Source organism: Strix uralensis, chromosome 15 (genome assembly GCF_047716275.1).
Source record: "Strix uralensis isolate ZFMK-TIS-50842 chromosome 15, bStrUra1, whole genome shotgun sequence".
NCBI classification, from domain to species: domain Eukaryota; kingdom Metazoa; phylum Chordata; class Aves; order Strigiformes; family Strigidae; genus Strix; species Strix uralensis.
The window spans coordinates 12,074,247-12,086,336 of record NC_133986.1 but is presented as its reverse complement, the minus strand read 5'-3'; the positions used below and the strand labels follow the sequence as shown (position 1 = coordinate 12,086,336).

The window sequence follows — 12,090 nt, the reverse complement described above, 5'->3', positions numbered from 1 at the left end:
GAAGGGACACAGAAATACCAACTGATTTTCTTTTTTTTAAAGTGCTAGCTTGCATTGTATCCTGTCTCTAACAACGTCTAATTTTTAGATCAGACCTTGCTTTGACTCCAGTAGAAAAAATTCTTGTGTTCCTCTGAACTATCCGGTCTTCTTCAAAGATTTAGGTTGATGGTTCTTGAGACAATGGAGCTGATCTAAGGATTAGCTGCTGTCAACAGGAATCAAGCCATCCCTTGGCATGAAGGCTTGTTCTCTGGCTTTCATTTTATACAATGGAGAACATAGCCAAGAACTATATACCTCGTTTATTAAGAAAAATCAATTAGACAAAATCCGCCAATCAAGTACTATCAGTGCAGTGCAAGGATAAGGGGATGCTGAGGGAATACAGCATCCCTTTCGGGTGTCAGTGACCATTAATTTAGTTCATCTGCGTTGTGAAACCTCACCCTTACATATGGAGGCATAGAGGAGAACTTTGGAAGTGCAGGTCTCACATGAATTGGCCTAGTTTTAGAGGTACCCACCGTGGGGGGTACATGGGCTTCCTCTGGAGTGGGCAGGCACAGAGACTCTGAAGGATCAGAGCCACTGATTTTTCTGTCTTTGATTTCTGTTCCTTTGGGCTTGTGCTGGTTTGATAATTTTGAATGTTTCCTACAAGATTTCTCACACTTGCGTGTGTTTGCATTTAATCCAGATCATCAGTAGCTGTGGTGGCCCTGAGCTTGCCAGGTCTGTTGTCAGCCCGCTTCTTTCTAAAGACGCCACAGATTTCCTCCGAGGACACCTGACACCAAAAGAGATAAACCTCTGGGACTCCCTGGGAGAGACGTGGACCAGATCCAGGTGAGGCCAGAGCTGCCATCTCACCAGGTTCCCCAAGCTCTTGAGAAAGGCAGAGGGGACAGAGGATCAAGGATGCCCCGATGTCCCTGCTTCTCCCTGACGTGTTTTCAGAGACATGTTCCTTGTGAATCTCACCACATATTCTGCACTTCATGTCCTAGAGCTGAATGGCCCCGAGAAGCAAACATCCCCACCTACATCCCCAAATTCCGCAATGGCTGGGAACCACCCATAGAAATCTTCCGCGGAGCTCCCTGGGAAATAGACATTGGACACTTGCAAGAAGAGGTTAGTGTTTGACCCCGGTCATCCTCTTTTCTTTTCCGCTCCCTCCCCCTTTTTCAGAGAGATGGATCTGTGGACTTTGCAGTGGTGTGTAACAAGTAGTCGGTGCAAAACTCGGATCTGGTCACTCCAGTCAAATATAGAAAGAAACTAAGGCCAGAAAAGGGCAGCAATAACCAGCCTCACCTCCTATCAACAGGGAATAGGATACTATACCGTAACTGAGCCCCACAGATACAGGTTTGCCTGAAGACCATTTCTTTGGGATGCACCTCATCATGATCAAAATCTTCCAGACCATCTGCCACTCACTCTCCTTTTCTCCAATACATCTTTTCTCTTTCCTGGTAACACTGACTCCATTTTTGCCTTTCCAGCTATCATCAGCCAATGGATATCCTTACCGTAACTCCTCACTCAAGCGCGGCCAGACCACTGATCAGACACAAGCTGTGGATGCCTTTAAACAGAACGTAACTCAGCATGTAAATAGGTAACGTATCAGCACCACCCTGACAACGGCACTTGGCTCCCACCTTGTAACCTCATGACACCACCCCCCCACCCCAACATATCGTGACACCAGGATGTTTTGGCATCCTGGTAGATAACTTTCTGCCATTATTAATTCAGAGTTGTTAACAAGATCAAGAGAACTCAAAGATCAGATGAGGGATTATTCATGTAAACACTGTCTGCTTTTTAATCACCAGCAGGTCTACAAGGAAATGGTTACATGTGTTTTCCATCACAAGAGGCAAAAACATTGACTGACTTCATTAGTCAATGAGTAGGTCTTGTTTCATAACCTCAGCCCACCAAAGCGATATTAAGGATCACGTGCCAAAGATACCGTGCCGTGCTTCTGTTCTCCATACGTTTAGAGAAGCTACTATCTCTCCATTCATCCTAAAGCCATAATAGCTTGCACAGAAAGAACCTGCTTATGGGAGGAATCTGTACTAAGGCATGAGCACACACAAGCTTGCCGCTCGAAAAACACAGTGCTGGGAAAGAGCAGCCTGACCTCAGCACTGCATGGAAAACATTTTAACTGAGGCTGTGCCATCTTGTTTCACTGGAGGCAGCAGCTCCTCCTTTTGCTTTAGACACAACAAAAGGGAAAAGCATTTATTAGAGGATGAATAAAATGAGAATATTTCCAGTCTTGCCCATCTCTCCATCAGGAAAACTGACAGGGCGCCAATTTCAGACAACGCTTCTTAATGAAATAAATCCAGAAAATTGGGGAAAAACCTCCGCTTTCTTCAGAAGTCTTGGAAAGTTCAGTTCCCAACCCAGCACCAGCCAGGTCACCGCTTTGCCTCAAGCTTTTTTCCAAGATGGCTCTTTCACAATTTAACCAGACACTCTGCCTCACTGCTACTTTTCCATCACTAGTTATGCAGTGGTATAAGTTTAGAGGCTTTTCATCTGCTTGCTTGTTTACATTACGCCTTTGAAATTTTCCCGAGATCTGAGAGTGTCAACAAACTCTTCCCAAATTGCAAAATAATTCTCTGCAATACTCCGCTTTGCAGTGATTTGACATGAAGTTATCGACTTCAGATCTTTAAAGGCTGGAAGTCCAGACCCAGCAAAGCACTTAACCATGCACTTTTCTGTAGGCAGCTCTCAACTGGGAAAATCCTTCAAGACAGACTATTTTCTGGTTTCATGTTCTAATCTAAAAGATTTATAAGTTCTATTACTACAACAAAGTTCAAATTCACAGCAAAATACCTTATATCAGCAAAATAACTTATTCTTTCCATTCCCCCCCAGCCCCCCAAAGGTCCTGGTGGGACCATAAAATGGTACAGATACAGGGTTGAGTAGAGAAAGAATTACAGTAACAAATTCTCTTCTCCAATTCCATTTTTCTCAGTGAAGTTACAAAAAATAAGGAGAACTTAGTTTACATGAGAACATTTAAGTCCATCTTTAGTGACTGGTAAAGAATACGTGTAAGGAAACATTTTCATCTGCTAGTCTCAGCACAGGCAAACTATAAACGGGGCGCCTTTTTGCCAGGGTGACCATTTCCCTTAGACACCACCCAGATCCAACTACAGTGTGAGCACAGCTGAGGATCCCTCTTCTCCTGGGATAGGTGCTGTGCACATTTTTACCTATCTTTCAGCCTCTCAACAGCAAGTTTTCCTTATGGATAACATTTAAGAAAAAAACATCAAAGTTAATAGCACTGAAGCAGATGCTAAAATTGAGAATGTCCTTAGATGCCTTCTTCAGGCCAGAACAGACCTCAGCCGAGGCTGCCCTGATGCTTGACAAGATCACAGTCCTGGGACAGACATATTTCCTGCTATACTCATGCTTTTTTCAGAGTAGTTTGAACTAGTTTTCTAACCAAGAGACCCTATATTAACAAAAATACCCATGCAGCAGTACTGTTATTTACACCAGGGCTTTTAGCTGCAGAGAAGTGTCATGAAAGCCCCAAGCAATATTACAATAATTAACAAAGGTCACTTGTGTAAAATCTAGGTGCATGTTAAAGTACACATTAGCCTCAAACTCCTCCAGCCTTCATCTCTTTCCTCATAACTCATTTACCTTCTGGAATGCTACAAAAGAAGTCATTTCTACCTAACTAGGGCTTCTCCTCCTCCCTGCCCTCAGGGCACTGCTGGGAAAGGCCACCACTCCCTTTCCTAACTGGTGGATTCCATCAGTCTGCTCCAATCTCTTCCCCACTACAGATTTACAACTCACATATTGCACGGGGCTGTAACTAGACCAAGAGTTATCCCAAATCAAGTGAACTAAAGACAACACTACAGCCATAAACATGATTATCAAACCACTGAACCAGTGGTTTCAGCCTTTTTCACACCTCCAAAAACTATCTAATGCAGACAGTAAAATGACCTGAAACTAAGCATAATGGGCTTGTTTTTCAAAGTCAGGTTTTACAGACACCTCAGAAGCAGTCCACAAAGAGCCGAATTTCCACAGATCGTAGATGTAAAATCACTGACCAAAACAAAGAACTTAGCAATGGAAAACATCAGGTTAAAAACCAGAGTTCATAGTGGAAGCATCAGCTTCACCAAGTTACACAGAACTTGACATAAACTGGAGGAGAAACTGTCCCACTGCTGGCGTGCCCACTGTGAATACAGCACCCAGGAGTGTTCTGCTGCAGGTGGCTGTGTGGGTTGCAAGGCATAAGCAGACATATCCACAGGAGGTGCATTAAAATAGTTCCTACCCGTCCTTACACAACAAGGCAAGGCAGTTTTTCCATACTGCAAACATTTTTGGAATTAAAAAAGAACACTACAGCCATCCTAACCAGAGAAGAAAAAGATGAGATCTACCTTAAGCCAGGCAAAGAAAAAATAAACTATGAAAAAATAAACCATTTCAGTTTGGGTCAAAGGAAATCTTTCATTGCACTTTTTCCACCATTTTTCATTTTTGACAGTCTACTGTATTTATTTTGTCTCTCTCTTCAAATGAAAAGTCATTTCAACATTGAAAAACATATATTCTTGTGTCAGAAATACTTAAACACATTCCTTTTCCTCAAAAATGTATATTAGAATAGAAACACTCAAACTCACTTTTCCTGGGAACTCGCAGAATTCTGCTTCGGTAGCTCAGCATTCACTGCCTGATGAAAAAAACCACAGATTTCCAGTCAGTTCTAGGGACACTCCTTTTCAATTCCCCTTCTCCCAGCGCTGCTGCCTGCTTCTCCCCTACTCTGGCAAAGGGGGCAGTTGTCTCCACTTATCAGGACATGAGGGTTTCACACTTATTTTTCACAGGAGGTGCAATCAGAGCATTTTGTTTGTTCTCTGTCAGTCTCCCCAGCCCCTGCTGCAGCAAAGAAACAAGTGACAGGGGAAGAAGTCTTTTCTTCCACCCTGAAAGCAGCCCCCTCATAGTCCCCCAAAAAGGCCACTAACCAAACAGCTCTACAGCTTTTTTTGTTTTCCCAAATACAGGGTGTTTCACTAAAATGAGGAGTGAAAATCTTCCTCAAAATAGAGTAGCAAATAGGCACTGCCCCCTCCTAACACAAACACAATTGTCTCTCTACCTGCACTGGCGCACAGCCCTCACTACTCTTTTACCAGTGAACCTATATTGCCCTAGTTATTAGATGGGCCTCCAGTAAAACTCCCCCCTTTTTATTTTTCTCCTGCAGGAATTTTGAGGCACAGGGAATGGCTCTGCCCAAGAGATATGCCAAAATCCGCTACGATTTCACCGCGCGAAATGCCAATGAACTCTCAGTGCTTAAGGATGAAATCCTGGAGGTAAGCGAACACGCTGGGGGAAGAGCCGCACCCTCCTCCCCTTTCCAGGAATGGGACAGAGATCCTGACATACTGGCAAGTGCCAGCTCATTTTTGCTTGGTGTTTTCTGAGCAGTAATGTGAAGCTTTGCTCAAATCTAAAGCTTTATGCCTGAGCTGGAGCAGGCTGACTGTATGCACTGGGTCATCTGCTCAGCTGAAACACATCAGTCACATCTTAATTAGCAATGAGGAGGAAGAAAAACAAGTCACTGTAGTACACTGTTCACCCCCTTGCTGGGCCTATGTTCATTATTACCACTCCCCCCTCTCCAAGGAATTATTTTCTGTGAAAAGATCCTTTTTCATAACCTTTCTCTTGCCACAACACTGTTGGCAGCTGGAGAATGTAGGACATGTCTCGATCTACACACTAACCGTAACAGATCTATGACTTGAGAAAAATGTAGCTAGAACGAGAAACATGTGTGGGTCTTGCCAGCAAAGCTCATCCATTCTGGGAAGATTACTTAAAAAGAAACATTTAAAAAAATCACAGCTGTGGGTCAAAACAAACCTGCTGGAAGGAGCACAGGGGGAGGAGCACTAGGAGATATCTCAGCAATGGGCAATCTCCTTGCTTCATCATGGTTATGATGTGATTATATTATGTCTTATGATGTGACATGTGATTCAAGTTATATAACAACACGCCGGCATCTTGGGCAGGAGTCACTCTTGATTTGGTTTTTTAATACAAAAAGACAACACAAACTCAGTCACTGAAAAAAAAAAAAAAAAAGGATGGAGAAACAGTCAAATTAAGTGGGAACTATGAGTTCTTCAGCACCCCAGATCTGTTTTCCCCCAGAGATGCTCTCCTGCTCATCATTAGGATAAGCTCTTTCAGCTTTTCAGGAAAGGCTTCAGTCCTGAATTGCAAATGAGTGCAACAGGTCTATTTGCCAGCTCCTGCCCTCAATGATGTTATTCTGACAACTTCATGTTACTGTGTGCCTTATTTCCATTATATGCCATTTATGTATGCCAGAAATCTGATGTTCTCGCTAGCAAATTAATTTTTTTCTCTTTCTCAGGTGTTGGAAGATAATAAGCAGTGGTGGAAGTTGCTCAACCGGAGTGGGCAGGCTGGTTATGTCCCTTATAATATCCTGGATGTGGTGAAACTGGAAGAACTCGAACAGGTCTGTAGTCAGGTGATATTTAACTGATAGCCACCTGCAGGGCATAATCAGCCTCTGAGAATATCTTGTAATTAGACCTCCTTGGATTCCTTAGGATGCTGTGCACAAATTGGGATGAACTCTCACAAGTAGATGAACCAGGATCCTGGAGGTTCCTGAGTCTCCTATAATAAAACTCTCACACTTTGCCACCGTTACCTTCCCCTTCCCCAAACAAGGCCCGTCCTTCCCATCCATGCAGCAGCCTCACGCTTTCCTCCCACTCCAAGATGCCAAGCACACTGCCTGCTGCTAGCAGTGCCTGGCAGGTGAGATTATGGGATGGGTGAAGGCCGAGTCCTGTGCTATCGGCAGTAGCCTGCTACAAAGTGAGACCCTAGCACAAAGGGACGTGCACCCCGAGCCTAGCACCATGACTTGTCACCTCAACAGAAAAGGTCTCGTGTTGAGGTGTCACCAAACAGCTGCTGGCCATAGTGGCTTGAAAAAGCTCCACCTTTTGTCAGGGCTTTCCCCCCAAAACCCACGTACTTCTCAGCCTATGGTTTACCACCTCCTCTGTTGCAAAACCCTGCTGCTTTCAGAGCTGTGCTGTGAACAGGAAAAGAGAGCTAATGCAGCCATAAAAGCAAATTTTGCCACGAAAATGCTGAGATTTTTTTGTTGGAGGTTAAATTAAAGCCAGACAGTTCCCACATCCAGTTCAGTTCAGCAGCAGGAACAAGTTACTGGAGTGGAGGCAGATGGAAATACCATCTAAGCGAGTTTTAATTGAATATGGCTCTCAAGCACCTTGCATTGCAAAAATGTGAAGGTGGAGAGCTCAAAATGCCCTAAGGAAGCACAGAATTGCATCCCCACTTTGGTATTTCACAGTTTGGGCAAAGCATAAGGTGCCCCAGCAGGCCTCTGAACAAAAGCCCTGTTAGTTTAATCAAGAAAACATAAAAAAACTCTTTCCAGACTGCTATGGGCACTAGCAGTGGTCCCACTTAACATCCAGTTACTAGAGCAGTGATGCTTTAGCTTCAGATGGGATTTCAGTTTGTTTTCTCTTCATATAAAAATCCTTTTGCCTCCATTGCTCTCCATCTCCAAGGAAGCCCTACGAGCAGTAATTTCTGCATAGCAAAGCCTAAAGGGCCAAGTCACTCATGTGAGAGCAGTCATCCACAGCAGTAGTGAGCAAGGAAAAAACACCATGCCTCTCCGCATGGTGAGTGCGACATGTTTTCCAGGGATGTAAATGCCTTCACTCAGTCTTCGGCCTTTGGTTTGGGTTCTGTTTGTTCCCATGCAACCCCAGAAATTAACTTCTTTCATGCAGCTCCACCTGAGCTCTCATCAGCCTCAACTGAGCGGCCCCAGATCAGCACATGGCAATTTGTCCCTCAATTTGCTATCATGGGTGGGAAGAAAAAATCTAAGAAAATGAAAAATGGCAAAAAAAAATTCTTACACCATTTTTTTTTCTTTCTTATCACCTAGTCTAACCAGAGGTACAAAGGAGACCTGAGCCCCAGGGGATATGGACCATCCAGCCCAACTCACAAGCTACCTGCCAGCTACGCTGGGGATAAATGGGGAAGTGAAATGTTATCGCGCAACTCTCCCCAGGACGCCAAAGAACGTATGTGTCCCACACTGTGCTGCAGCATCCGGGCCTTTTACCCCACACAGAGCAGCCTCAGGCAGCCAGAGAGCACGGCACCGTGGCTTTGCATTGCCAGACTTAACTGAAAAGTTTATGTGAGCGCATCCTTTTGCTCACTCTCTGTCCCGGTGGATTTCCTTCTTTCTTCACATTCACCATAACGGTCTGTCCGCTGGTTTTGGTTGCTGTGTGCATGTAACCAGACTTACCCAAGTGTGTCCCCTCCCACAAGGCTCTGCACAAGCAGTGACTGCACCTTTTAGTGAAAAGCAACAGACCAGCAGTGGTTTTGGAGGAGATGTACAGAGGAGACTCCAGGTAGTTAGTACAACAGCCAACAGAGCGGCCCTGAGGAGCTCACTGACTCACATCTCAGGCAGCCTGGGACAAGCAGGGCAAAAAAGTGATCACCGTAACCCTCCTTCCAGCTTGACCTTTCTCCTTCTCCCAAGGAGAGTTTCCTTTCCCCGCCAAAACGTTTAAGCGTGTCTAAGCAACCACAGACGTTCAGGTCAATCCCTTTCTCTCACCTCCTTTGCTCTTGTCTCCTGCCACACACGCAGCACCTGCCTGGCCCGTTCCTTCCTGTGGTTTCAGAGAAATCCCAGCCAGCAGATCGGCCACATACGAGACTCACATCACTCCCACATGCTATGCGGGGTCAGAGAGCGTGAGACAGACCAGGAGCCCTGCTCACCTCACCCCCTTATCACACCCCACCCCATGGACATCTGTAGCAAGCTGTCTCCCCAAGGCCACAACTGGGGTTCACCCCCTGTTCAGCTACCGTGGACTCCTGGAAGCAGAAGCCGTTTTGGGATGACGGAAAGTCCCACAATATGAGCATCACAGACACTTATCTGTTAATAACACTGAGTTACTCTACAGTTTTCAGGAGTTTCATGGAAAAAGTGGTGTTAGATGATGTGTCACTGGAGTTTTATGAGTGTGTTGCTCACTCCAGTTCATGCTTCCTGCCACTTCTATGTAGCTGCACAGCAAAAGCTGAAGCTCTGAGGACCTGGATCAGCAAATTACTTATTAGAAGTAGCAGAGAGGACTGAAAAGCAGAGGGAGCAGGGCTACAGCTCAAAACCAAGATGCTAATTGTAGGCACTCACAGAACTGGCCTTCCACATCAGGCAACAGCGAAGGGCCAATGGGAGGAAAATAAATGGCAACACAGGGGTGCAGAAAAATGGGAACCTCGTTCTCAGAAACAGCGAGTCAGGCCTCCCTGACCTCTGCTGTCTCATGTGGTCTGGGTTTTTTCCCCTCCCTGCTGCTAAGTTTGCAGGGCAATTTCCTTATTTCAATAGCCTGAAGGGAACTAAGTAACTCAAAAACAGGAAGATGACAAACTGAAGCAAAAACACAACAGCAACACCAGACATCAGGGAAAAGGGACCCTGTCCCTTGACACCACTTGACAGCACCAGTAGGAGAAGACACTGCCAGATCAGGTTTTACACCCTTGAGCAAACTTCTGCTAGTTGGTGTTGCAGGGTTTTATGTCCTTTGAATGAGGCGTGATGAACAGGATAGGTCAGCAACACAAGAAACAAGATAGATCCCAATATAAATCTGTATATAAAACAGGTGAAAATATAGGTCCTTACCACCACCTGCTACAGACACCAGTCACACAAAATGAATGTGTTCTTATCAAAATGTTTTCCTACTATTTTGCCAAATACAACACACTTTTCCCCCAAGAAGTGCTTCTGAACAAGAATTTCCCAGGCAGATTGATGGGTAGTTTTGTTCCTGTTGACTAAAAGCAAGTGCCTCTGCAGGTGTGAGCTCTCCTTTTTCACACCAGACCAATCTCTACTCAGTTAAACACAGACTGGGGGATACGTGCTTGTTGAACGAGATCGGTCAGAATCTGCTGGTATATACCATGACAGAGAATGCACTTTTTGATAGAAATTATACAGCTATATCAATGCTGTCCAACATCAGAACCAGAGATTTCCTTTCTTCCAGGAAGAGCAGTAGTTGTTCCAAGACTCTCTAATTAGCCTAATGGACATTGCTGAAGCAATGAGGCCAAAATCTCAGGCACGCAGTGCTCGTACCAAACCGTGCCCTTGTCCTGGGGCAGTCACACTGCAAAAACCCCTTGAGCAGCTTTTTAGATTCAGTGATCACTATGTGGACAACCAGCACTTGGCTGTTATTTTGCGATTCCTTCTCTCCATCATTCTGGAGAAGAGCTGCAGAAATCTGGGTTTCTCCAAAGAGCAAGTGAGGTTTCAAAAGCTGAGGGAAGTTGAGAGTGTTGGCTTGGGAGGAAAGGGGAGATTCCCACAGCCTGCTCCAGCCGTCTGCCAGCCTCCAAAACTGTGGCGGTCTCCCTCTGCACATTCCTGATGGCAGTTTGAAGGTCAAAAAGTCATTGCTCAACCTACTATTCTAACAAAGCACTTACACTTGTTCTTGAAAACTAAAATACAAAAGCACTTTCCTTTGGTGTATTTACAGAGTTAATAACAATGCAAAGCCACATTTTGATCTTCTTTACTTTTTCCCCGCAAACACATTAATTTAATAGGATTTGTGAGTGAAGACTTGCTTTAATTCCCTACTCTCTACCTTGTGCCTTGTTTTGCCAGAACTTATTCATCAAATGGATGAGCTGAACGATGAGTTGCTAAAGAAGATCACAAACAATAAAATTCAGCCTCCCCAGCGGAATTTCAAAGTGGAAAAGCCTCAGCAAGTTTTTGTGCCTCTCACCTTCGAATCCAGCACTGAAGAAGTCAAAGCTTGGCTGGAGGCAAAGTCATTCAGCAAAGAGTAAGATCTGCTTTACTACTATATGAAATGCTGGTCCTTCGTTTAAAAAGGAGTGGGAGAGGCAGCTTGCAACATTTCAGCTGGATTACAAGTCACTGGTATTTACTTACAGAGCCTGTGTTGCGAGTTAGATTTCAATCATATTAAATCCAGACTCTATAACCAGTACATTCAGAGCCCAAACTCACTCCCTTTCTTATACATTATCACATAAACCTTGTCTTACAGTGCAGCAAAAGACCTAATGAGTAGCTGCAAATAAAGGAATGGTCTTGCTTATTCACACACCTCATGGCCAAACGCTGCACAACATCCTACCGCTGGTGCTTGTCTGGTCCCAGTTAGCCAGTTCAGAGTGCTGAACTTAGAGAAAAATAACTAATTAACTAACTAAACCTGTGGCCTGAAATGTGAATTCCAGATGACTGCCTGTCTCTGAGGAAGAGGCAGACCCTCAGCTGGGGCTAGCAAATCTTCCCAGCCACTGGGAAGGACCGAAAAGCTGCACGTAGTCAAAGGTTACGAGTTACAACTCACACTCTGCACAGCGAGCTAAGAGGAACTCCAGGACTGCTCCCAAACGTGGTGCAACTGGAGTGAAATCACGGCAGTACCCACGGGGCTGGGGACACAGTGGACGCCAGGGTGACACTGGTTACCCAACAGCTGCCACCCTGGCACAGCCCCAGGCCTTGTGCTCCTGGTGCAGCGGCTGCACCTCAGCTGCTCCTCATCCCTTTACCTCTGACTCCTCACCTTTAGCAAGAGGCCACGTGCAGCACAATTATCATGTCCTCGCTTTGTGTCTTCCCAGGACAGTGGAACACCTTGGCATCCTTACTGGAGCTCAGCTCTTCTCCCTCAACAGAGAGGAGCTGAAGAAAGTATGTGGTGATGAGGGAAACAGAGTATACAGTAAAATCACAGTGGAGAAAAACCAACTGGAGGTAAGTAGCTTTCCCAGACAACTCCTGCCTGAATGGGTGCCTGTATCAGCAGCGTCAGACATCCCATAAAACAGACA

The 12,090-nt window shown here is 45.1% G+C and overlaps 1 protein-coding gene and 1 long non-coding RNA gene across 2 annotated transcripts in view; one reads left to right on the top strand and one right to left on the bottom strand.

The window, feature by feature from the left end:
* Nucleotides 1–6,291, bottom strand: part of LOC141950309 (uncharacterized) — a 47,688-nt gene extending 41,397 nt beyond the window's left edge. The window contains exons 1-2 of the long non-coding RNA XR_012630994.1: nt 5,983–6,291; nt 4,725–4,774 (exon numbers count right to left, since the gene is read on the bottom strand). This is a non-coding gene — a long non-coding RNA (uncharacterized LOC141950309). The remainder of the gene's footprint in view (nt 1–4,724; nt 4,775–5,982) is intronic.
* EPS8L2 (EPS8 signaling adaptor L2) overlaps nt 1–12,090 on the top strand; it is a 65,833-nt gene that overhangs the window by 51,224 nt on the left and 2,519 nt on the right. Inside the window, exons 13-20 of the mRNA XM_074884940.1 lie at nt 701–849; nt 1,011–1,137; nt 1,512–1,627; nt 5,315–5,426; nt 6,503–6,610; nt 8,099–8,240; nt 10,883–11,066; nt 11,881–12,013. Of these exons, the coding sequence (XP_074741041.1) occupies nt 701–849; nt 1,011–1,137; nt 1,512–1,627; nt 5,315–5,426; nt 6,503–6,610; nt 8,099–8,240; nt 10,883–11,066; nt 11,881–12,013 (1,071 nt within the window). The remainder of the gene's footprint in view (nt 1–700; nt 850–1,010; nt 1,138–1,511; nt 1,628–5,314; nt 5,427–6,502; nt 6,611–8,098; nt 8,241–10,882; nt 11,067–11,880; nt 12,014–12,090) is intronic.